Source organism: Rhineura floridana, chromosome 14, assembly GCF_030035675.1.
Source record: "Rhineura floridana isolate rRhiFlo1 chromosome 14, rRhiFlo1.hap2, whole genome shotgun sequence".
Classification (NCBI taxonomy): Eukaryota; Metazoa; Chordata; class Lepidosauria; order Squamata; family Rhineuridae; genus Rhineura; species Rhineura floridana.
In genome coordinates this window covers 33,230,435-33,256,574 of record NC_084493.1, presented here as the reverse complement: position 1 = coordinate 33,256,574, position 26,140 = coordinate 33,230,435, and the positions used below count along the sequence as shown (strand labels likewise).

The following is a 26,140-nucleotide window of genomic DNA, read 5'->3' as shown; positions in this document are numbered from 1 at the left end:
ATCCATCAGTCATTTTTACTAATGTATTATAATCATGTCAAAATATCACTGTCTACTTCTCTGTCAGAAAAGCACTTCAAATTCTTATTTCAGGTAGGTTACTCTCTTTCAGTCACCACAGATTGTTCAACAGGAAGCTCTGAAGTGTGAATCAGAATGGGATTGCCGTGTTTCAGGGGGATGTGCCCTCTGATGAGCTCCTGGTCAGGCTTACCTGGTCAGATGCAGTGCCGCAATGAATGCCAGGTGGCTGAGTCTGGAACTGCCTCCATTTCGATTTCCCACAATGCCAAAGGTCAGAACTATGTCAGGAGCATTGTGGGAAATTAAAACATCTGTTGTCTCAAATCTGGTGGCTTCTGATGTGTCAGTGAGAAGGGGAACGAGAAAATTAAAGGGGGGGCAGGACTGGCATCAGTACTGGAGCCCTAGCAGTTGCCCAAGGATGCCTGATCTCAGCTGCTATTAAATCACTGGCATAAATCAAGAGGAGAATGTAGAAATCTCTGCTGGCAACACTGACTCAAAGGAACTGCAGCACAGCATAAAGGAGGACAAGCCATGGAGCATAGAAATACTGCTGAAGGACATGAGCTTCCAACCTGCTAGTGGTATTACTCTCCATGCTGAAGACTCAGCTCAGAATGAGGGGATATAACACAGGGTTATGGATGAAGCAGAGAGCGCTGAAAACTTATGTGAACAGTGGAGCAGACGTTCCTATAAGTTCCTCAAAATGATCAGACCTGTCCACTTAAACGTCACCATTACATAGTAAACAGCTTAGACAATGCCGTAATAATAAAGCAAAAAGATTAGGCTCCATACCTTTCCTTCCGAAACCCACACTAGCTGATTCTGCTGCTGCTGAATTGCTTCCTTCAGAGCGCCGTACCAGCCATCGTTCATTGAATTCAAGTTAATAGTAGCTAAAAATAAAAGTGCAGAGTATGATAGAGGTTTTGCCAAAATAAAGTAACAGCAATTGAATATGGCATGATATTGAGCATCTAAGGGACTTGGAACATCCACACTGCGCCTTTTAATCTGCTCAGTAACAACTTATTAGAAACCTGGTTGTTTCATGATAGAGCATCTTATGATATTATTAGTCTGCTAACGCAACTATATAAAATTGTGTAAGTCCTGCTACTTGCATTTCAAAACAGTTTTTCCTTGCATTTATAAAAGAAGGTTGCTACTTTCATTACCCATGCAGTTTTTCATGGTGTTTATGGAATTCCATAAATACTTGCATTCCTTGCAGAAGGAGTTAGTGAAGCTTTGCCTAGACAGGAATACAATCCTCCTTTAATTTATATGGCTTACTGGCGGGAATGTAAGAACACAATCTGATGTTTTAGACCTGTCTGTTAGGCTATACTTTGTATTTTCTGAGAGCTCTCATTTTAGTTTGGGGACTTCTGAATATCTGCGATTCAAACATCCTACCTCCTACAGAAAGAAACAGTAAGATACTTCACCTATTACATGCATCTTTATCATGTCCTTCTTCCAAAGAAGAAAGTAGTTTAGGACAGCCTTGTCAATAAACCCACAGAAGTTACTAGCCTGCATCACTATTGTTTATTTATTTATTTATTACTTATAAGAGAGACTAGTAGCCTCCATTTCTATGCTGGATGAGGAAGAAGTGAAATCCCACACGGAGGTATCCTGTCTTCAGAACCTTGCCCTCAAGGACTTTCTCCAGGCATTGAGTTTGTTATCGTTTGGGTAACGGGTGAAATATATTTTCCCAGAACTTCCCATACTGTGATTTTAACACTGCTTTTCTTGATTAGGCAGTTTCTGCATTTTACAAATGCTGTTATCATTTTTGTTTATCTATAAATTGACAAAAGGGGGACAATAATTTTCAAGCAGCATGTTAAAGCGGTTGCCTGCATATGGGTCTGCTTGTGAGAAAGATCCTGGGCCTGCTGCTCAATACAGCAGCCTACAGTGCTCACAAGCCAATCCTATCGTTGCTTTGGGTACGCTGGTTGCAAAACATTAAGAGCTTTATCAAAACTGAACAGGACCAGGAAGGCTGAACTGGCAAGATACAAAGCTGATGTGGTTATGCAGCGTGAGATAAGGCTGGCCATGATTGTCATAATGGAAAGCCATACTATGAATGCAGCCCGATCACTCCCGTTTTGCTTCTCTCTTCACACAAGCAGGAAGGAATAGCTTAGCATTACATGTGAACCTGGGATCATGGTCTGTTTTCCCCTAACAAAGCAGGATTTGTATGTCTCAACAAATCTTGGTTTAAGGGTGATTTTCAATCCTGGCTTGTCAGGCAAGAACAAACCACGATCCTGGGTTCGGACATAATGCTAAACTATCCTCTTCCTGTTTTGCTCATCTGTTCATACAAACAGAGAAGTGGGAATGATTGGGCTGCCTGCACAGCACAGTTTATTAAGCTAAGATACTTGGTTTATTGTTACATGTGAACACAACCGCTAGCTCTGAACTGGTATTATCAACACTATTTTGAATATTAGGCAGGCACCATCTCTGCTATCTTTTCGGCGTCTTTTGAAGACTTTCCTCTTTCAACAAGCATTTTAGGTTGAGACCTATCCCGGGCTGCGTCTGTGTTAGAATTGCTTAATATGTTTTTTAATAATGTTTTTAACGCTTTCTAAAAGTTGTTTTTTTAAAAAAATGTTTCTAACACTGTTTTGTTTTAATGTATCTTAAGATCTGTTTTTATGATGTTTTAATGTGTTTTTAGCACTTTGTTTGCCGCCCTGGGCTCCTGCTGGGAGGAAGGGCGGCAAACAAATGAAATAATAAATAAATAAATATTAGTCACAAGAGGGTTTAGCAGAATTTGGGACACTTCCGTCTCACAAACAGAATGCATTGTTTCACTCATTCCCTGCATCTCTTGGCTCATTTTCAGGGCTTTTTTCCTCTCAATGCACTCACCTGTAAAGAGGTGGTGATTGTTTTTCCGTAGCTTGTGGGCCCGCTCATATAATTTTCTGGCACTTTTCCGGGATTCTGGGCATAACCTCATCCTCATGGTCTTTACACCCTGCTTAGAATCAGGGTTCAAGAACACCACAATGGGATACCACTGTGCATAATTTAGGCGGTCCACTGCATTTGGAGTGACATCTAACAGTGCATGTTTGTCCTGAGAAATAAGAACACACAGAAAAGAATGAATGACACAATCAGGCAATCCAAAAAGACGAGGCACTTTGACCCGTTCTACACAGATGTAAAGCTCGTAGAAGTGAGCATCGTTGTACCATTTCAAACTTGCCACCATTAATCTAACTGATCCCATAAAATCTGATTTTTAACCAATTTCACACCTGCAGCTGGGTTCAAGAGACAGAAAAACCAGAGGCAAGTAGAAAAGTCAATTACCAAGAAAGGGGGAGGTGGCAGAGCAGGGAGGGGAAGTGTGAGGCTGGACACCTTGAAGATTAATTCTGCAGGCAACAGAGAATAAAAAGGCAGATATGGGAGGTGTGAAAATGTAGGGACTGCAAAAAAGGTTAAACAGAACAATAAAAGGGGAGGGGGGAACCAGCATGATTTTAAGCTGTGTATCCATCATCTTGTTTGATCATAACTGCTGTTATTTATCTTTAAGATTAATTTTACTGGGACACGTCCAAACTCTCAGAGACAAACCCTGGCTGCCAAGGTACAGGTTATTTTTTTCCGAATTGCTGTATGAAATCTAGCTCTATCTGAACTGTAATTTATTAAGCTGTCAAGGATTTTGCTGGGATAAGAAAATTTTCTGGTTGTAGGTACTCCAATATAAAATCACACTTATTCTGCAGATTCAGCAAGCAGCAGAAGATGGATTTTCTTTAAACGTTAATGCAAAGGGCAGTTTGGTTCCCTCTGCAGGGAAGATTAACTGTTTCGTACTGCTTAATGTACATGCAAAAAACATACAAGTAAATATCACAGGGGAAGGACACCTCTTCCTGAGCAAAGAATGCTACATGCCATTGGCATTTTTCTACATTTGAACCTCATGTGATGGGCAGAGACCACCAAAGGGGGCAGAGGAAGGGAGAAGCCAAGGTGAAAGAACCACCAAATCTACAGCTCAGCCAGGGTTGCACTGGCAAGGTGGAAGACTGGGGTGAGGTGGGGATTAGGCGGCTGTCAGGAGTTGCAGTCCAACACATCTGGAAGGCATCAGGCTGGTGAAGGCTGGTTTAGGTCTTCGCCATGTAATTACTGCTAGATTCTAAGGTGATAAGCACATGGCAAGGATCTGCACAACAGCCCCAACCACATGGCTATGTGTGGCTTTTCATCCTGACAGCATCTTGGGATGAAACCACAGAAACACAGCTCCCACACTGCAGCTGCAACATCTAAATGACACCACCACACCCTGCATTTCCCATAGAATCATGGAGCTGGAAGGGGCCTCGTAGGCCATCGAGTCCAACCCCCTGCTCACAGCAGGAAATCCACAGCGAGAGCATCTCCCGCAGATAGCTGTCCAGCCTCTACTTGAAGACATCCAGCAAAGGGGATCCCACCACCTCCCTAGGCAGTCGGTTCCATTGCCGAACTGCCCTTACTGTCAAGAAGTTCCTTCTAATGTCCAATCTGAATCTACGCTCCTGCAACTTAAAACCATTAGACCTAGTCCTACCCTCTGGGGCAGCAGAGAACAAATCTGTACCCTCCCCTATGTGACAGCCCTTCAGGTACTTAAAGAGTGCAATCATGTCACCCCTCAGCCTTCTCTTCACCAGACTTAACATGCCAAGTTCCTTCAACCTTTCCTCATAAGACTTGTTCTCCATACCGGCTATCATCCTCGTCGCCCTCTTCTGAACCCGCTCTAACTTGTCTGTATCTTTCTTAAAATGAGGCGCCCAGAACTGAACGCATACACTTCTATAATCTGTGGCTAACGTGTTGGTTAAAATGGTTTCATCATCCTCTGTGTTCCTGCACTCAAGCCGCTTTTATGCACGTTGATCCAACCAGAACCAAGCAAGCGAGGATTTAATCACTTACTCTGTCAATTATCTGTTTTATTGTGTGAAGACGAATGATACCCGAACTACGCTGGTCTGTTCCAGCATCCCTTGGTTCACTTTCTGTTAAAGAGAAAGCAGTTAATCATCATCTCTGGGTCAATTACACATTACATTTTTACTGCCTGTGAAAAGGCATCTTATTTCTTCTTTGAAATAATCCCTTGAAAGTCTTGAACATAACTTTCCAAAGCAGCTTCTTTCATAGTAAGGACAGAAAGGTGTTGCTTCTACATTTTGGGGAGCAAACAAACTGGTGGAAACACACCAAGTTTATTTTAAATCATGCACATGTGCAGCTCATTTCCCTGCAGCAATAGATTTGGCTGCTGGTAATAGCTCCATGGTAGAACGCATCTGTTGCACGCTGAAGGTCCCGCGTTCTTTCCCCAGCATCTCCAATTAAAAATGATCAGATGATGGGAAAATACCTCTGCCTGAGATCCTGGTGCTCCCAGCCATAGGGATCCTGGTGCTGCTGGGGTAAGTAACTATTGTCCCTCCAGATGATATTGGACCACATTTCCCATCAGCTTCAGCCAGCATGGGCAATGGTCAGGGATGATGGGAATTGTAATCCAGCAACATCTGCAGGGTCACAGGTTCTCTATCGCTGGAGTAGACAGAAATAGGCAAGACAGACAATGGTCTCACAGTATAAGGCAAGGCTGTATTTTTTCCAATATTAGTGAGTTTACGACATCTAGATTTTCGCAGACGTTTCCCTGTGTGTTTCCCCACATAACTACAGAACACACACTTCCCCGCATAACTAAGACATCTATTGTTACCTCAATCAACCCTTCTCCAATCCCAGTGTCTGCACCCTGTAAGGGGGAGGAAGTTTAACTGGGAAAACAGGAAATAGACGTGAGATAGCAGACAAGGCACTTACTTGCAATCTGATAAATATCTGGTTCTTCTCTTGCCAGCTTCTCCCGCGCAACATCCGCAATTGGTCCAAAGATTGTTACAGGCCTGAGAAATCCAGCTGGAATCAAATGGGACATCATGGTAAACCTTCTTAAAAAACTTAACAAACAAGTAATTCCTGGATGGCTAATCGTTTTCATGTTAAGGGCTGCATCAACCCATTGCCAACTCTGGAGGGGGGGGCACATGTAAAAGTGGGTGTGGCCAAAGCGCAAAAGGAGGCCTGGCCATTTCCCCCCCTTTAAGTCACATTTGGTGGGGGGTGGAGTCTTGGGGGGATCACTAAAATCACAGCAGCAGACCTACGGGAGCAGTCAGTAATTTTTCAATAAAAAATGGACTGACAGTAATGTTAATTTTAATGTGCTACCACTGTTGTGGCGCAGAGTGGTAATGCAGCCGAAGCTCTGCTCACAGCCGGAGTTCGATTCCAACGGAAGGCGGAAGTCAAATCTCCGGTAAAAGGAGTCGAGGTCCACTCAGCCTTCCATCCATCCGTGGTCGGTAAAATGAGTACCCGGCATATGCTGGGGGGTAAAGAAAGGCCGGGGAAGGAACTGGCAATCCCACCCCATATATATGGTCTGCCTAGTAAACGTCGCAAGACGTCGCCCTAAGAGTCGGAAACGACTCGCACTATAAGTGCGGGGACACCTTTACCTTTTACCACTGTTGTGTAGGGGTAGATGTTCAACGATTCGAACATGCTTTCCTTGGAAATCTCAGAGTTAACAAGAGGACAGCTTACTTGAGCAACAATGAAAGCAAGCTTGCAGTAAACTGAGGTCTGCAATGAATGCAATCAGAACTAGTAAAATCTCCTAAACCTGCTCCTACCCTTCTATTATTTACCCTCTTCCAACTTTCATTTCTATCTGGAAAACAACCCTGGCTGTTGGCCAGTGATGGAACAGCTGCTCTCATGCTTGCTTTCCTCTTCACTCCTTATTCCTTTGGCATCATGTCTATTAGATCAAGAGCCTGTGGGTCTAAACCTATCTTTTAATGTACATACAGCACTTGGAAACTTTTAGGCTCTTCATAATTGTTAAAGTAACTGTTAAAGTAGCTGATGATGATGAATCTCTCCCCAAGCTCCCTTCAGTTCCTTCTTTGATGTTAACATTCTATACCCCAAGCCATCTCCTCTACCTGCCCTCCAAACACAGAACCCAAACATGGTTTATTACAGTAATATTTCAATTTCCTTTGAACCCCACCTTCTCGAAGAACAACTCTCTCATACGCAGGAAACTTGGTCTGAACTGGTTGGGCAGAGAGGTCTTCTCTGCTTTTTCGGAGGTTTCTCTTTGAGCTGCGTAGGCCTCGAAACCTCCAGAAGTCTGCACGGTCCCCACCAGCTGTCTTTGGGAGCGTGTACTGCACGCTAGCCAGTTGCTCAGCTCTGTGTGGAATATACAGCAGAAAGCAACAATGACCATTGACACTGTAGGTAATATGGAAAGCCGGTTTGGCTTTTCGATCTGCGTTTCCAATGCCTTCCTGCACCACATGCCAATCCCCTCCCAAAGTCTGATTTTCAAGCAAAGCAGAGTGGTTGACTCTGAAAAACATTCTGCTATTCATTCTATATATCTTGCCTTCCCCCGCAGTTCCAGCATCTCCAGTGGTACCTTGTCACACAGTTGTTATTATCAAGGGCAAATCTGTACCTTGCAGCCCTGGAAACCTGAAGTTTGCAAACATAAGGTCCAAAGCAAAAGTCTTACAGTAATTAGCCTTACGTTTCAGTGCTTTCATCCAAGAAGTTAAGCACAATGTAGGCTTATAAAAGCTAAGAAATTCAGCCAAATAAATGCCTCTCCAAGAGCGATTCTGAAATACCTGTTTTTGTTGGGTATAATGCCTCTTTCCACCTCTTTGTGATTCTTGCCAATGCGAATAGCTAGCCAAGATCCAAGCTTGCCATTGTACAACGTATCCACAACCCGGAATACCTCTCCTTTGTTGAAGCTAAGTCCGTAGGGAGATTCCTTCTCATATTCAAAATGAGTTCTAATATAAAAAGAGTCTCCTACATCTGACTCCACAATGCGCCGATAAACTGCAAGAACAGAATAGAAGAACAGGCTAATGCTTTCCAATACCTACAGAAAATTATTATTCAATAAAACAATTGCTTTGAGAATAAGCTTAATTTCTCTATCTGTAGGTCAGGGTGGGGAAGCTGTGACACTCCAGATATTGCTGGACTATAATTCCCATCATCCCTGACCATTGGCCATGCTGGCTGGCAACAGCATCTAAAGGGCCACAGGTCCCCATCTCTACTGCCGATAGTTTAAAACCTGAAAACATCACCAGACAAAATTCATGATGGTTTTCAGTGACATCAGAATGCATTCTAGAACTGCTAACTATTTTGCGTTACAGTACCAGCATATTTATTTATTTTATTTATTTATTAAATTTATATACCGCCCGACTAGCAATTGCTCTCTGGGCGGTGAACATAAAACAGCATAAAAATACAATAAATAACAAAACAATACTAAAATACAAGCAACAATCCAACACAATAAACATTTTTAAAATTAAATCAGTGTAACTTAAAATGCTTCAGAGAATAGGAAGGTTTTGACCTGGCGCCGGAAGGAGAGCAGAGTCGGCGCCAGGCGTACTTCCTCAGGGAGACATATTTGTCTTTATCGCTAACCAAAATCCCAAGTACGCTTGCTTGGAAATCTAAATCATTTCAATGTCAAGCACATTTAACTGGGAGCACAACGCTTTTCTTAGATGCTTTGTAAGGTGCTAATCCATTAAACTACAGGATTAAACTTACAAAGCTAAAAATCTGCAAAAGGTTCTATACCATCAACATTAAGACAAAATATCATGGTGGTTAACAGCATAAATTCAATACTAAAGTTATAACCATAAAAGAAATACAAAATACATCACAAATCAGTTCATTAGATTAATAAATCAGCATAGCTCAGGGGTTGGTAACCCAGAAGCCAGGTTTGGCCCTCCAGGCCTCTGTATCTGGAGCTCAGGACTTTTCCCAGGCCACACTACCTCCCCAGGCTACACCCCTCATAGCCTTACTATGCACTCTCCTCAAATGCTTTTGCCTGGCTGGAATGTGTTCTTGAAATCTGATAATTAGCTACTAGGCTACATTCAAGATGTTGGGCTTTGTTGTATAAAGCCCTGTACAGCTTGGACCAGCATACCTGAAAGATCATCTTACCCCTTATATACCCAGTCGATCACTGTGCTCTGCTGGTGAGAGCCTCCTGCAGATACACGTCATCAGGAGGTACGTTCCACACAAAATAGGAAGTGGACTTTTAGTGTTGTGGCAGCAACACATTGAAATTCCCTCCCCTTAACTATTAGACAGCTACTGTCTCTGCGGTCTTTTTGGCACCTGCTGAAGACTTTCCTCTTTCAACAAGCCTTTTAAGTAGAGACCTTATCCCGGACTGCATCTGTGTTGGAATTGTTTTTAAAGGTTTTTGTTAAAGATGTTTTGTTTTTAAGATGTTCTATAGATGTTTTCAGTGTTTTATCACCTGTTTGCTGACTTGGGCTCCTTTTGGGAGGAAGGGTGGGATATATATATATAAATATAAATATATATAAATATAAATAAATATAAATAAATAAATAAATAAATGTGTGTGTGTGTGTGTGTATATATATATATATATATATATACACACACACACACAAATATAAATAAATAAGTAAATAAATGCCTCAGAGATGGGGATGGGCTGTATGTGTGGAAAACTCTGAATGTGTGGAGCTGGAATACAGTCTACCAAACAAATGCTGTAACAAAATGTTAAGAGTAGCATTCATTGCTCTGCCCGCTTGTTGCCTCTGGCCCCGCCCACCACTGACATGTGGTCTTTGGAAGGTTGTCCACCTGGGAAGGTGGCCCTTTGGCTGAAAAAGGCTCCCCATCTCTGACACAGCTGGATCACTCCTCAGGGAAAGCCTGGATGATGTATATAAATGTGTGTCTTATGGTCCAGGCGATCATTACATAGGCTGGGGTGAGTGGCACATAGATAAGGAACTACTGACAGATTGCTGGATGATTTGCAGTCAATGGGACTCCCAAATGATTAACAAATAGACAAATAGCTAAATTAGAATGCTAGAACCCCTTTTCTGCAGTAATGCAGATACAGATTTATACTTAGAACATGTAGGTCAACCCAGTGTGTGGCTCATGGAGTGCAGTAAGTAATGAGCGCCACTATTTTGCACCTGGCTTCACCCACATTACCTTCTTCCATCTGGCTCCACAGGGCAGACCTTGGGAATTCTAGTAAAATAAAAAACCCACAATCCTGAAGTACGCACACATCTGGTGTATGCTCTGCAAGGAAAGGGATGCTGTAGCTTGGCTCTTTTTTACTGCTGCATGCTCAACGAGAGCAGGCTATTTATTTATTTATTATTTGATTTATATCCCGCCCTTCCTCCCAGCAGGAGCCCAGGGTGACTGAGAGCAATGATTCAGAAAATAGTGTTAATATTAGGTTGCTGTTACTCTTGCCTTTAAAATAAGTGACCTGGATAAGGAAGGCTCCCTGATGCCAAAAGGACAACTCTTTTTTATTACTATCATCTTCCAAGGAATTCTATCAAAAGTTTTTGTCCTTGCATTAAACGGCAGTTACTTACCATCTTTTTTCTTCTGTGCCAAAATAGTTACCTCTTCCCCTTTCGGGAGGTCAAGCAGAAACAATACTGCTTCCTCTCTGATGATATTTGTGAAGTCTACATTATTTACCTGGTGCAAAACAACAGTTTAAAATGTTACCACATGGTTGACAGAACCAAGTACGCATCCAGACACTTTCTGTGGTTGCATTTCTGTGTCTGTGTTACATAGCATACGTGCCAAGCACTTTATTGTCTCTTTGTCCTATGAAAACCTTGCCACAAGGCTTTCCACACCCAAAGCGTAAGCTCCTCTCTGAATGCTCTGCTCTGGGTACCTCCCCCCTGCAAGTGAAGTGAGGGAGGGGGCTCCCAAGGAGGGGGCCTTTTGGGTAGCAACACCAGAAAGTCCCCAGAGGGGCTCGCCTGGCATCTTTGTGGCCTTTTTGGCAGCAGGTTATTTACTCAGGTCTGATAGCTATTTCTAATTTTTTAATTTTATAATATTTTACTGTAAGTCACCCAGGGAATGTTTATAGATGGAAGGCTATATAAATCTAAATTGTCATCATCATACTCAAGACTGCAACCTACCCTGAGAATCTGATCTCCTTCTTCCAAACCTTCTTTGGCAGCAGGACTGTCCTCCAGAACACCAGCCACAAATATCCCAACATCATTGCCACCAGCCAGCCGCAAGCCCACGCTGTCTCCTTTTTTGAATTTCACGAGCTTCATGCTTGGCCTGCACGGATTAAGAAAAAAAGGTTAAATTACATGTAGCAGTATAGATGAGACTGACTCTTGCCCACCAACCCCGGCCACAAAATCTTTACATTTCACTAAATTTTCTTTTACTCTCAAATGAAAGCCAAGACATAATTCTGAAGATTCTCAGACTAGGTAGCCCTCCAGTGCCAACTCTGCTCACACATTTACTGGGAGAGACCACCCGTTCTGAGGCATGCTTTTTGTTTGCACCTGTTTCAAGCAGACAGCTACAAAATTAGGCCACTTTATCTCCCAGGTGCAAACTGAAACATACTACACAGAATGCTTTTTTTAAAAAAAGAAGAGAGTTCATGATTACATACACTGAAATAGGGGAGCCTGTTTTATTCTAAAGTACCTACAACCTCTTTCCACTGAATTACAGCTGCCTCCTTGAATAAGCATCCTGGGCCAACAATGGGTGCTGAAAATGTTGTGTGGAAGAAGGGCCATTTCACATATGTCTCCCAAGAGGAACATAGGAAGCTGCCTTATATGGAGTCAGACCATTGTTCCACCTAGCTCAGGACTGTCCACGCTGGCTGGTGACAGCTCTCCAGAAAGGAGACATTTACAGTCCTATTTTAAGATGCGGGAGATCGAACCTGGGACCTTCTGCATGCAAAGCAGATGCTCTACCACTGAGCTATGGCCCATCCCCTATCTTTGGTTTGCTTCACTTGCATGTAATGGCTTGCCCACTGCCACTGCTTTGACACCATCACTTAATGACTGGGTTTAGTGAGCAAGGAAGAGCTTTTCAGATGAACAGCAGGCACACAGGGCCTCTGCACACATATTCTGTGGTGGATACGCCTAAAACATAACATGCACATGCTTTAATCTCATTAGCATCATACAGGTACATTCAGGGGCGCCAGGATGGGCTGCCGCTGCCTACAGAGAGTGATTTGATGGCAGACCCAGCTTCCTTCTATGTAATGTGTGGAATGACCATTAAATGTGACACAAATGTTATGCTCAAAGTGACACTTGGAAATCATGGCAACTGCATATATTTGCAGGGGTCCTCCTGTATTGGAAGCATAGAAACTTCGCAATAAAACTTTAGGTTCAAGTGACTGGCTCAGCAGACAAACTCTGGCACAACCAGATCTACTAGAAGAGGGATGGGGAACCTGTGGCCCTCCAGATGTTGCCTGGCTACATCATTCCTCACCACTGGTCATGCTGGGTAGGGCTGACGGAAGCTGGAGTCAGATGACATGGGCAGGACCACAGGTTCCCTGCTAGGTGGATCTCTCAGGTGCCGGACACAAAATTGACACTGCCTGTGCTAATCTGGTTTAAGACAAGGAGTGCTGCAGCAGCAAAAGCAAGAATTCCATTACCGAAGCATTCCATCTTCGTGGGTTGAGTTAGGTAGAGGGCCATCGGATGGACTAACTGGTAAATCCACATCTGGCTGACCTGGCTGTGCGTACACTGGCTTAGGTTCTGCTTAGAAAAACACAAAATAGGATTGTTCGGAATGCATTCTCTCTTTTAAACACACACACACACACACACACACACAAATATAGGTGTGGCTGTGCTCACTCCCTTGCAAAGAATTCATTCAGATCTGTTCTCGGGAACAACAGGGTCATTAATACAGAACTTTAGTCTTCAGTTTATTTCCGCTCCCTCCCCCAGCCATCCAGTAAGTACTATAACCAACACACTGTCAGATTCTAAGTCAAAGTAAGAGAGAAGTGTGCACTATACGTTGATCCTTTATAATTTTATTAAGACTTAACAATGTCTTTATTTACATCTCTAAGCTATGTCTAAAGCAACAGTGGGGAGCCCCCAGCCTGTGGGCCTAATTAGACCCTCCAGACTTCTCCATCTAGCTTGCAAAGCTGTCTTGGCCGAGCCATGCCCATCTGCCCTACACCTGACATCATTTATGTCATCAGGCGGGGACAGGTAAAGATACAGCTCCCTGCCAAAAGCAGGAGTTGCAGCCAGTTGTTTGATGGCTCCTGCAACCACGAATGTGTTGCTGCTTGCAAGGCAACGTAGGGCAGTTTTGCAAGCACCAACAATCAGCTACTTGCAAAGCCCCTCTTTTGCCCGTGCAGCTTGATTTCATTGTGATGTCAAGAGATTGACAAGTGGGCAGCACCAAAGGGTAGGGCACGATCGGGGGAAAACAAGAACCTACTGCAGCCTAAGGGTGAAGCTATACATGAAGCAAAGTCCTGCAGCAGATGCCTTCTTAAAAGGCACCTCTTCCTAGTACATGCAGCAGATTGCATTTTTTAAAAAATGCCCTTGCGCTGGCTGGGACTAATGGGAGTTAGCAGCCCAAAACATCTGGAGAGCACGAGGTCGGCAAAAGCTGTTCTATACAATGATGTTTAGATGGTGGCATAAATTGAGCCATATACTATGATTAGTAATATTTGTTGGAGATGCAGACAGAGTGGAACAAATTTGGATTTAAGGCTAGACTATACTGGATTTCAGTTTTTGTTCATATTTATGGCATGCTATGATTTGGCATTGGACTTAGCAATAGTATTTTTTGTACAATTTGAGATGCTTAATCTTATAAGATGTTACAATGATTATTGGCTTATTAACAGCAGCAAGATCTGTGATACGTTTTAAATGGCAACAGCCGGCACCACTATATCTGAGTAGCTACCAAGAGTTTGAAGCACAGAATATATGGTGAAATACAGCTGAAATACAGTTAAGATTTGAGAGGACAGATGGGGGATGGTATGTTTCTTTTCATCATGTACGGAAAGGTATAAGACAACCTGCAGTCTAGTCCTTTATTAAAAATATTTAATGTGAATATAGAAATTAATGTTACAGTATTCATTTCAGAAAATGACAGACCAAGTTTCATTATGTAGTTGTTCATGTTTAAGTTTCATTAGCTGTTCTTGTTTAATCTACTCTGCAAGGCTGATCTTTTATTTAAAAAAAAATACATACAAAGGAACAAAAATGTAGTGTGTGTATAAATTCAGATACTTTACCTCCCCTTCATGGAGGTAGCATATCTTGAAGATCTAGGCATGAAGATCTAGGCTTGAAGATTTATTTTATTTATTTATTTATTTTATTACATTTTTAGACCGCCCTATAGCAATAAGCTCCCAGGGCGGTGTACAGCATAATAAAACAGGTTAAAATACAAAAACACAATAAAACATAATTAAAAATTTTCAATTTTAAATTCAAATTTTAAAATTTTTAAAATTTTTAAAATGCCTGGGCGAAGAGGTAGGTCTTTACCTGGCGCCGAAAAGATAGCAAAGAAGGCGCCAGGCGTATCTCATCAGGGAGGGCGTTCCATAGTTCGGGGGCCACCACTGAGAAGGCCCTAGCTCTAGTTATCGTTCTCCGTGCCTCCCTATGCGTTGGGACACGGAGAAGGGCCTTCGAAGTCGAGCGCAGCGACCGGGTAGGTACATAGCGGGAGAGGCGTTCCGCCAGGTATTGCGGTCCGATGCCGTTAAGGGCTTTACAGGTAAGAACCAACACTTTGAATCTGGCCCGGAAACATACTGGTAGCCAGTGCAGCTGGGCCAGGACAGGTGTTATATGATCAAATTTTTTTGTCCCAGTAAGAACTCTGGCCGCAGCATTCTGCACCAGCTGAAGTTTCCGAACCGTCTTCAGAGGTAACCCTACGTAGAGTGCATTACAGTAGTCCAATCTAGAGGTTACCAGAGCATGGATAACTGTGGCAAGGTTCTCCCTATCCAGATAGGGTCGTAGTTGGGCTACCAGCCGAAGCTGGTAGAACGCATTCCGTGCCACCGAGGCTACTTGAGCCTCCAGTGACAGGAGCGGATCTAATAAGACCCCCAAACTACGGACCTGCTCCTTTAGGGGGAGTGTAACCCCATCTAGGGCAGGTCGGACATCAACCATCTGGGCAGACAGCTTCAGCATGAATCTGCAGTAGCTGCAGGGAACAATTAACCTCCACGATTTCCTAGCCACATGGAATGATGTCACCACCTTAGATTAGTTAACTCTTGGGCAGACTTAAGATGGATATTTTACACCCAAGACAGAACAGAACCAGGCAAACGTATTTCAGAATAACACAGAGCCATGCAGCAAGGTAATGTGAAAAGTCAGATGAGGCAGGAATTGTTGCCTCAGTGGTACAATGAGACTTTTTAAAGTGCTGGCTGTGGTGCTGGAGTGGGCAGTACAGTGGCACTGGAATTGCACATTTTCAACATGAGGAATTAATATTTTGTCGTAGGGGTTTGGCCCATCGTCAGGCTTAGTCCAGAATTAATGAACCTAGAAAAAATATAATCCACTTTTATACTCCTGAAGTCACAAGCACTTGTAAGAGTCAAAACAACATTTTCTTCATTGAATTTATATTCTGCTCTTCCTCCAGAAGGAACCCAGAGTGGCAAACAAATCGACAAAACATCGCCTCTCACACAAAAGGAAAAAATGCCCCCTAAGGTATCCCTGCTGTAACATGTCACCTAAAAACAAGCAGGTTTGTACTTCAGGCTGGTTGTTTCACTCATATGCATCATATGTTAACTGTTCACAATGCATGTGTCTCCTGCTTACCTGGAAGTGGCGGAGTCTGTTTATCATTTCTCTCCATTACAGCTTCTTCCACTGACTTGGCCACCACGGGTTCCTCTGCATTTTTCACAGGTGTGGAGACTGCTCCTGGCTTTGCTATCCTCTCATCATCTCTACTCCGGAGACTGAATCAAGAGAAACAAAACTCCATGTGAAAAGCTGCAACAACAATTCTACCAAGGAAATCTAGAGATTTCAGGAGTCAAGAAACTGTAAACTATGTAAAACACGTGACACGTTCTGAGGTTTTCCTGCAGAAATATCTGGCACAGATTAGGCAAGATCCTCAGAGGTACAGACATTAACTGCTACAGATTCATTGCATTTGCTGCAGGGGCAGGGAACCTGTGTCCCTCCAACTCCCATCAGCCCCAACCAGCAGGGACAATGGTCAGGATGGTTCAAGCTGTAGTCCAGAAACATCTGGAGGGCCACAGGTTCACCACCATTGGGTTACAGAATGGTCATAATGAGCTAGTGTCAAGGTTTCCTACAGGGAGCCAGGGAAACTGTTTCTGCAATGGACCTTTCACACCACAGATTTCTTCCTACAGCTTAAGGAGCCTTCAAAGGCTTGCTCCAACACCCGAAGAGAGAAGAAAGGTGCCAAGACTGGAGTCATGCAGGGTCAAATTCTCACTCAGCCATGGAGTTCACTGTGTGACCCTGGATCACACTCTCTCTCAAGTCTAATTTACCTCACAAGGTTGGGGGGGGGGTATGGGGGAAGGCCACACATGTAGCCCTGAGCTCCTCGGAGGAGGTATAGAATAAGCCAATTTTTAAAAACCCACATATTTACTGCAACTCCCCACACACAGAGAGCTAATATAACAGTGTGTAAGAGAAAACAATCTTTGTTTTGACTTGCTAATACAATTGCTTCCACCCCCACACACAAATGGCTAGCAGATTTCCCAAAAGAAGAGAGTGAGCATTTTCTTTACATAAGTTAAAGCAAGCTGTTGCAGCTAGATGGCATCATTGCTTCAATATTCCACACTGTAAGCCACAAGAAGTCCTTGTGTACAATGCATGCGCTTGAAGTCAAGCATAGCTTGGTAAACACATTTATTTGTTTTGATGTTAAAAGAACACAAATGCTATACGGCAATATTGATTAGTATATACACTGAGAAAAGGGGGCTTCCTGCAGGAAGACCTGGTGGATTTCTAAAACAAATGCTAGTGGCTTAAGGACTTGGAGAAGTGGAATTTACAGGCAAAATGCATTATGATAAACACAAGGAAGTATGAAAGCCACGGCCAAGTGTCACAGCCTCTCTTCCTCTTAACAAGCCATTAAACTTACTGGGCTTCTGGTCCCATCCTGCTGCCTGTTTTTCTGCTCAAACCCTATATTGCTACTGACAACAATAGGACATAATTAAGTTTTGCCACACCGGGGGGGGGGGATGAGAGGGCGCACTCATCATCCACACAGGGCTGCATTTTTTTGGGGGGGGGGAACAGTGACCCTCATGTTTTTTTGCTGCATTTTTGTGGTTCCACAGGAGAGATCTGCACATGGTTACTGTTTCCACTGAAATCCGAAGGGGCTTGGCCTCTGAAGCCCCTTCTGATTACAACTCCGTCTCCAGCCCAGCCATGTAATTATCTGACTTCAGCATGCTTTACTCAGACACAAAATGCTGCCTTATACAGAGTGACACCATTACTCCACCTACTGTAGCTCAGCATTGTTTTTATTCATTTATTTAATATTTGTTTAAGCATATAGCACCTTTCTATCCCCATGGAACCTAAGGCAGCCCATATGGAGACCTGCCATCCAGACACTGACCAAACCCAGACCTGTGTGGCTTCAGGCAAGGTGGTGGGACTCATGTGACTTCAGCCCATAGCTTGGATGAATCTTCTGACTGGTGGTGGATCTCAAAGGAAAGAGGAGGGTGTCTTTCCAGCCGTGCTTAAAATACTCTCTTGACTTCTGCAGTGGGCTGGTTCAAAACTGGGGAGGGCTGTAGATCAATGGTGGAGCACGTGCAAAGCTATGGCCCTCCCCCACTTGCAAAAATCGATCATGTTGACACTTTGATCTGGAACACTTGCCTTCAACGTGTGTGTTGGGACCCGCACAAACCTAAAAAGGTTGGTTGTGCCAAAGGCTTCACTGAATTTGCTCGCTTGTTTAAGAAAGCAAGGCAAGATGAAATGGAGGACTGGGCTCCTTTATCTTTAATAGTTATGCAGAAGAACTGTTAAAGACTACTAACCAAAAACAGACTGAGAACACCTCACATGTGGCCAGATTCAGTCTGACTGTAGGCTGTCATAGCCTACTTTATACCAATGCATTGTTCTATTCTTGACTGGTTTGCTGGCTTCCTATGCGCAAGTGCGCTGGTTGCTGCCCTTAAGTTATGCAACTTTAAGTGATTTCTTAAAATACTGAAGCACAAAGTACTGCTTTCTGAAACAGGACTTTACTGATCTCAAGTCTCTTCCCTTCCATCCACCCCTTCACAGGCTCATAATTATTTTACGTTATTTATATGGAGAGGATGACATTTGGGAAGTCATGACTTCACAGTCCATTTGCTTTCATCCCTTCAATCTGTCAGTGTCACAGCAGCCCCTCAGACAGCAAGTGAATTGCAGGTTACCAGAAAGCAGACACCTGGATATTGACAGTAACAACTCTCCACAAAGGAATGAATGGGAAGTAGCTGACAGTTCATGAACATCACCGGCAGCTCAGTAAAACACAGGAAGCAGCTTCATGCTAGGCCAGACAATTTCTACATGCAGCCCAGTGTTTCTTTTTACTTAACTGCGAGCGGCTCTGTCAGAGAGAGGCTTTCCTCTCCATCACCCATTACCTGACCTGGAGATGCCAGGGATTGAACTTGGGGCCTTCTGCATATAAAGTACATGATCTTCCAGTGGCGATGGACCATCCTCAGACACAATGTGGGCTGCCTGCTACAACCATTTCTCTTCGTTCTCTCACATATACATGGAATCATCAATATCTACTTTCTCTTGACTCTGGGCTGGTTACTATAGGTTAACTAGTGCCAATTCAGAGCATTTGGCCTTGAGTTCTCTAGTTGGCAGCTGTTTAAGTATCAACAGCAATTCTGACCATTCAAATGCTGAATGTCAGCGATGGGACTGCCTCACCCAAGTAACTGATTCAAATGTTGAGCCAGTTCACATATAACTGCTAATCATGGTTTGGCTGCTTATGCCCAAACTTTGAGCTCATTCTTTTCCCCTTACCCTTTGAACACTCCAGTTCTCTCCCTTACTTCCCAGTTCTCACAGAAACCATTATTTTGCCATTAGCTATGGTTTGTGCCCCAGTTGAGATGTTAATGGCTAACTGTGATTTGCACCAAAAAAGTGCACAACAAAGGAGGGAACTGCAATGTGTGAGCCTCAGACTGGTTTGCGGTTCCATCTCTGAACCAAGTCACTGTCTCTCTTAGAAGCTCACTTTAAGACTAGAAAATTCATTTTTAAAAAACCACACCATGAATACACTTTGCAAATAATTTTTTCTGTTTGCTTCTTTTTATACTCTGGCTATTATAGCCTTGGCTACAAACAGTAACACTGACTGAACAAAATTAAGGGACAAGGTAGTGGGCTCCTGCTTGTAAACAGCATAGGAATGCTGGTTCAGTTCATTCCTAAATACACTGTACAAGGAAGACCCAAACAGAAGGGCATATTACAGCTTTGAATGAGGGAAACTAAGCTGAGGTCAAAGTTTAGAAAAGGCAGCTCTCCCTGTGCCAATCCCGATTTTTTGAACTTTCTAGTAAGCATTCAACTTTCACTGTTTTTAAGATACAGGAAGTGTCATGACACTGTCATTGTTCCTAGGTGACAGAACATTGTTAAAAATTACAGCTGCATTTCCCACGAGTCATCAAAGGTGTTATTTCGCTGTGTATGTGTTCTGGCAGTATTGCTTTTACTTTAACATCTGTGCTGTGTCAGGATGAGCTTTTTTTTTCTAAAAAGGATGCTTAACACTGCAGCATTTTAAAATAACCTTCAGTCACAAAAAGTGAAGTCAGCTTCATGTTGGTTTCATCACTGGCAGCTCATTTCTTAGCAAATTTCCGTTCTGCCAATCAAATGCGCACACTTCCACCACACCACATTCCCCATTTTATCTTTGTATGCTTCCAGCTTCACACAAAATGTGAATGACGTGTGAGCCCTGTCCACAAGAACATTTCTACCTCTTTCATATAGTATTATGATCTGTGTGAGGCCTCACTGATGCCTTTTGTCACTTGCGGGCAACAGCTGCAGATGCTATTTTACTGGAAGGGAAGGCTTCCTCAAAATGGTTTAGCTACAGAAAAGACTGACTTCTCAACACCACAAGAACTGCCTTCACGAGTCAAACCAAGACCCATCTAGCCCAGTTTTCTGCCTCCAACAGTGGATAGTCTGTTTACATTACCTATTAAAGCACCTAAATTGGACATTCACAACAGGATCAAAAAGAAAGGAGTGCAGCAAGTAATCAGATAGCTGAAGACTATCCAGTATTTTGATGTTATAGCTCACTTTTCCTCCAAACCTTGAGCACAAAATTACTAAAATTCAACAGCAGCACAAAAACACCGTTCTACAATGGCAGCAGTTACCAACAAACCACTATAAAGTATCTTTGCAACTGAATATCATGATCAAGCCCAAAAAGCTAAGCCAAAGCATTCAAAAGCATTTTGAAAGAGCCATACTTTGGCCAAGAGGAAAGCATCAGAACTTCCATGGGGAGGCCATTCCAAAATGTTGGTGTCACTACTCCTACCGGATGCCTGACAAAATTCATTTGGTAATGGCATATCCAATCAAAATGGCTATGCAGTTTAAGCCATCAGTTGGCCCACGGGCTGAATCCAGCCCCCTAATCAATTTTATTCCCTAGATATTGTTGGACTACATCTCCATTGTCCCAGCCAACATGGTCAATGGTGAGAGATTGTAAGAGCTGTAGTCCAACAACATCTGGAGACCCAAGGGTGCACTGAACTATGGGTTAGCATGACATGAATGAGCCTAGCACTCACACGTTCTCCCACTTCCAGCAGGTCTATAAGATGGTCAAACTTTTTTGCTTCCCGTTTTAACCATCTGTGGTTACCCAGACAAACTATGGCTAGTCTTAACTAGGATTTACAAAAATAAATCCAACTTCAACAATGATTCCCACTTCTGACTTGTTTCTCTAAGCTTAGTTAAGACTAACCATGTTTGGACAGTTGGTCCAAATGGAAGCAAAAGCTTCTGATGACTGTGATACAGAAAAAGGGAGGAGTGCATGAGCCTAAAGTTCATTCACATAATACTAGACCACAGTTTAGCGCTACATCCTAACCAAACCAATGTGTAACTCAAAAACCCAAAAAATCAGAACTTCAGTGGACATCTGAGCCAATAGTAATCTGGTTTCTCTGTTAACCCACCATCCTTATAAGAGGTTAATGGCAACTGGTAAACATTTCTACAGTAACTAAAATGACAAGACATGCTTTTCACACAAATAATTTAGAGTACTCCAGAAATTCAGCATGCAATACAGTACCACAGGATGCAAGCCACTTGAACAAGCATTATATTATTAGTTTGCAAAAGACAAAAATGGCAATCCCTCTGAGAATATTTCTCCCTTTTTTATAGTAAACCAAAAACGTAACAGTATTGACAGTAAATATTAAAAATGCAATTTATGTTGCTAATAATCATTACCCAAGAATTTATCCAATAAAGAAAAGATTTAACAAAACTGTCAAAATACTTGACAAACTTAATATCCTATTATCAATATGCTTACCAGAAAGGAATTTTATTAATGAGAATAAAAAATAAGATTTGACATTATCTTGTATTTGTGTATTCCAATACACAATGCACACACACACAATACTTTGTCAATAAATTTATTGGGTGCTCAGCCCTCTCTGTTCCTTCTTTAATAGGTAAACGTAGGTAAGAGTGTTGCTTCCCAAGTTTTTCTATACAGCTGAAAAATGCCTTTTAAGAATTTGCAATTAGGAACAATAACCAATCTAACAGTAGACCATAAGGCAGTTTATTAATTCCAAATTTTCTTCATTTATTATCTCATGTAAATATCCAATTATACATTAAAATATCTGTTTGGGTGTCTTGGAAATGTCCTAAAGGTATGCAATATTAGCTTCCAAATCTTGTCCTTTCCTCTTTCAATTTACATATCTTCTTTAAGCAGGATTCATATTTGTAAAATCTTTCCTTGTTGTAATAACATTTCTTGCACAATTTTATATAAACAATGTCATTCTTCTTTAGTGATTGGTTGATCTATCTCTTGCAACCACTTTTGTTCAAAACCAAAAGTTACTTATTTTGAAGAAATTTATATCATTTTGCTATTAATCTTTAATGTGTAAAGCAATTCTTTTGCTTTTGTAGGTTTGAGTATAGTAGTATATTTTTTCTTTAACATTAATAAAACACTATGTATTTGTAAATACTGCAGTTTCCGAAGTTTGTTATAACTTCCTGGCAACGCTTCTGGAATATTTAACTAGCATTTTTACCTTGAACCAATAAGGGTATCCCAACATCAGTGTATAGAAAATTAAGATCAGTTCCCTATTGCTTTAAAAAGCAAAATGTATATATTGCTTTAAAAAGCAAAATGTATATATCGCTTGATTGTAAAAAAAACTCTAAGCGGTTTACAAGAAACATTAAAATTATCAGAAAAAATGGTTAAGCACTATTAATTAAAAACATTTAAAAAGCTATAAAACAGCAGTAGACCAAAAATAGATTAAAACACATCAACATCTATGTATCTAGATAGGCTTGCCTGAACAGAAAAAAATTATTATTATTATTATCATCATCATTATTATTTATTAGATTTATATCCTGCCTGTCCTCCCAGTAGAGTGCCAAAAAGGACATAACGAAGGCGCCTGCCTGATGTCAATAGGCAGGGAGTTCCAAAGTGTAGGTGCTGCTACAATGCTCTAGATAGTTCCAGATTACCTTAACACTAAAAGATTCCTCTCTTAAGTGAAATCAAGTGAAATTGTAAGGCTTGTTTTGACCTTTTAGATCTTTTGCCTGAAATCCAGAAAGAAGAGCAAGCACCCTGTGTGGGCACAATGGAGGAAAACAAACATTATGCTATACAAACAAAAAGTTCACACTCATAATAAACCTCAGTATGGCTGTAATTTAGAAGCCTTCCCTTTCCAAACTTAGCACCACAGTCTGACCACCACAGTCAGAGTGTCACTTCTGAGTTCTGTATTAACTGAAAGAGCCAGCCATGGCCCTGCCGTGCTCTCTCGCTGTGTTATTTGATGTATTTCTATCCTGTTTTTGTAGCTCAAGCAGCTCACAACCAAGCATTAGAAATGCCAGTAACAAAAGTTAAACAATTAACAAACATCACAACAGCTGACAATGTAACACCACCAATCTGTGAGCTAAGCAGCCCTCCTGGGCTAGGGAATTCCACAACCTAGGCATTGCTACGGAGAAGGCCCTCTTGTGCCTTACACCCATCAGGTGAATCTCTGGTGGTGGAACATGGAGAAGGGCCTCTTTGGGATGATCTAAGCAGACAGGCAGGTGTGTATGGGAGAAAGGGTGGTTAGTCCTTAGCTGCAAAGCAAGGGCAGGAATCCTGGGGCCCTCCAGATTTTCTGACTTCAACTCCCATCATTTCTTGCTATTAGCCATGCTGGCTGGGGTGGTTGGAAGTTAGCTTCCAACAACGTCTGGAGGGCCACTGGCTCCCCATCCCTGCCACAGAGGACTTTAAAGGTGGTAACTGGCATTTTTAATACACAGAGATATGCACTGGAAAAGAAACAGGTTGGGAGTGAATCTGCCCTGGTGCAATGTCAAAACATAAAATACTCTTGAAATGCCCATCTCCACTTTTAATTAAGGGGATGGACAATGGGTTCAGAGATCTCCCCACCTTGCCCCAACACACACGTTTGTGTGTGCAAGGTAAACACGCACACAAACCTGAAACCTGCTCCCTTTCAGGCTAGGTACAAAAGTGCCATTACTCACCATTATCTATGCATTACTGGTATCAACCAGAGCAAGTCAGACACACACATACACCCTGCAGACAGTTTAAAATTTCTTATGTGAATCCTGTCTGTGCCATTATGCCTCTCACCATTTGGTTAATTTCTGTATCGTGCAACTAAGCAGCTGTGGTGCCATGAACCTAATACATATCCCCAAGTGGCTAGCCTATTGTTTTGTTTAATAATTCCATTTAAAATAGTACAAGGCTACCATCACCTGCCATTGCTGGGCTGCTGTGGAGAATGTCTGGAATGGTCTGAAGGCTCTGACCTCTGGTCAGGAGATCGTGAACGACTGCGGCGGGGCCTGTCATGTGATCGGTTGGAATGATCAGATGCCAGCGACTGAATTTCTGAAATGTCTGTTAAATAAAAGTTGTTTTTTCCATGAGATGATTTATAAAAATGATGACATGACCTGCCTAAAAATGGATATAACCTTTTGCAGAACTTACTATATGAGGTGTACTGGCCATCTACATTTAATTTTATCCAAACAAGATTGACCAAATTACTTGTACTGGTTAGATCTTCATATAATGCTAAGCCGTAGGGTTTTTTCCCAAATACTCTCACTTCAACCAGCCACAAGTTGCCTCACAGATGTGCAAACATGCCGCTGCTTGTTTCTCCAAAGCTTGCTTTACTTTCCAATTGCTTGTCTCATGCCTCTGTAGCTTGGCAAGCATCGGGTATGGAGTGGCCAAGCAAACCATGGTTAAGCAAGGCTGCTGGGTTCAAACATAAATGCTAAACTAAAGTTAAAATAAGCCATTGTTCACAAGCCAACAACAAGCCATGGTTTCAAACTATGGTGTGTTGGCAAAAAACAAGCAGTTGTTAGTCTGCTGGGCTGCATTCAGACATTCAAACAAACCACACATTGGCTAAACAAACCATGGCTTAGCATTACATGTGTAGCAGGGTACTGCTTGTGCATTACTGGGAAACAACAGATGTTCTTTTTTTAAAGAAAGTATGAAATTCTAATGAAATCCATCCCTCCTCCCTGACATAGCCTACACTTAACTTTATTACATGCAACATCTTCATGGCACTGGGAAATAAGAACTACTCTTCTACCTTTAAACACAAATAAATCTATACTCACCATCTCTTTCTGATGCATTGGCTGAGTGAATGCTATCAGAAAGATCTGGGACATTCAGCAAAGTTGCTCGTTCATCCCTTTGAACCACCATCTTCAACTTGCCCTTTGACCTTTCTATTAGGGTCTTGGCATCTGTCAATGACATATTTTCCGTGACTGTTCCGTTTATCTGCAACAGAGCAAAAGGACTACTGATAGGAACTGAACAGAAAGTCAGCAGTTCCACCTTGATGGCAACTTTGAAGAACAGAGGGAAGGGGAGGAAGAGATGAGACAGACAAAGGCCTCTAGTTTGTCTAAAGCAGGGATGGGGAACCGGTGCCCCCCTTCTCTCCCCCCGATGTCGCTAGACTACAACACCCTTTGACCATTGTCTATGCTGGCTGGGGCTGATGGGAGTTGAAGTCAAACAACATCTGTAGAATCATGTTTTTCAGCCTTGTATCTTCTGCCCTTTGAATATTCAAGTTGGTCCCATTTAACTGTGGGAAAGCTAAATGTAGATGAAGAATCCTACAACACAAATTAAGCCGAGACAGATACTGTAAAATGGAGTTTCTTTAAAAAGTTAGGAAAAATGAGAATGGAATCTAGGAATTTATTTTCCAGAATTAATGAACTAAATTAGATGAACTGCCTGTGTTCAAGAGCAAACACCCAGGCTTCTTATAAGGCTCAAGATGTTCTAATCAATGTATTAAATTAAAAACAAAAATGGCTTTAAATGACGGAATTTTACCTATAGTTTATCACTGTCCTAAATCCTAGAAATCAGGGCTGGTTATGGCAGGGCTTGTAAATAACTTAAAACGGGCATTTTACCCATTCTGGATCTCATCTTCCCTACCTCCTCCCTGCATTGCTACTTCTAGATGCCTACCTCAGCCCTTTAAAGTTAAGGTGGCCTCAGCAAGAGCCCACTAAAGCCAAGATACAGGCAGAGC

The 26,140-nt window shown here is 42.3% G+C and overlaps 1 protein-coding gene across 15 annotated transcripts in view; it reads right to left on the bottom strand.

The window, feature by feature from the left end:
* The window catches only part of TJP1 (tight junction protein 1), a 313,552-nt gene that overhangs the window by 28,406 nt on the left and 259,006 nt on the right, over positions 1-26,140 (bottom strand). For 9 of the 15 annotated variants that reach the window (XM_061595852.1, XM_061595857.1, XM_061595847.1 and 6 more), the window contains 12 exons: positions 25,197-25,365; positions 24,303-24,447; positions 15,972-16,114; positions 12,752-12,860; positions 11,223-11,373; positions 10,650-10,758; positions 7,827-8,046; positions 7,202-7,386; positions 5,944-6,039; positions 5,029-5,111; positions 2,947-3,157; positions 829-929 (listed from right to left, as the gene is read on the bottom strand). In XM_061595852.1, coding sequence (XP_061451836.1) covers positions 829-929; positions 2,947-3,157; positions 5,029-5,111; positions 5,944-6,039; positions 7,202-7,386; positions 7,827-8,046; positions 10,650-10,758; positions 11,223-11,373; positions 12,752-12,860; positions 15,972-16,114; positions 24,303-24,447; positions 25,197-25,365 — 1,722 coding nt within the window. The remainder of the gene's footprint in view (positions 1-828; positions 930-2,946; positions 3,158-5,028; positions 5,112-5,943; positions 6,040-7,201; positions 7,387-7,826; positions 8,047-10,649; positions 10,759-11,222; positions 11,374-12,751; positions 12,861-15,971; positions 16,115-24,302; positions 24,448-25,196; positions 25,366-26,140) is intronic. The other 6 variants (XM_061595845.1, XM_061595846.1, XM_061595858.1 and 3 more) reach the window with 1 other exon arrangement.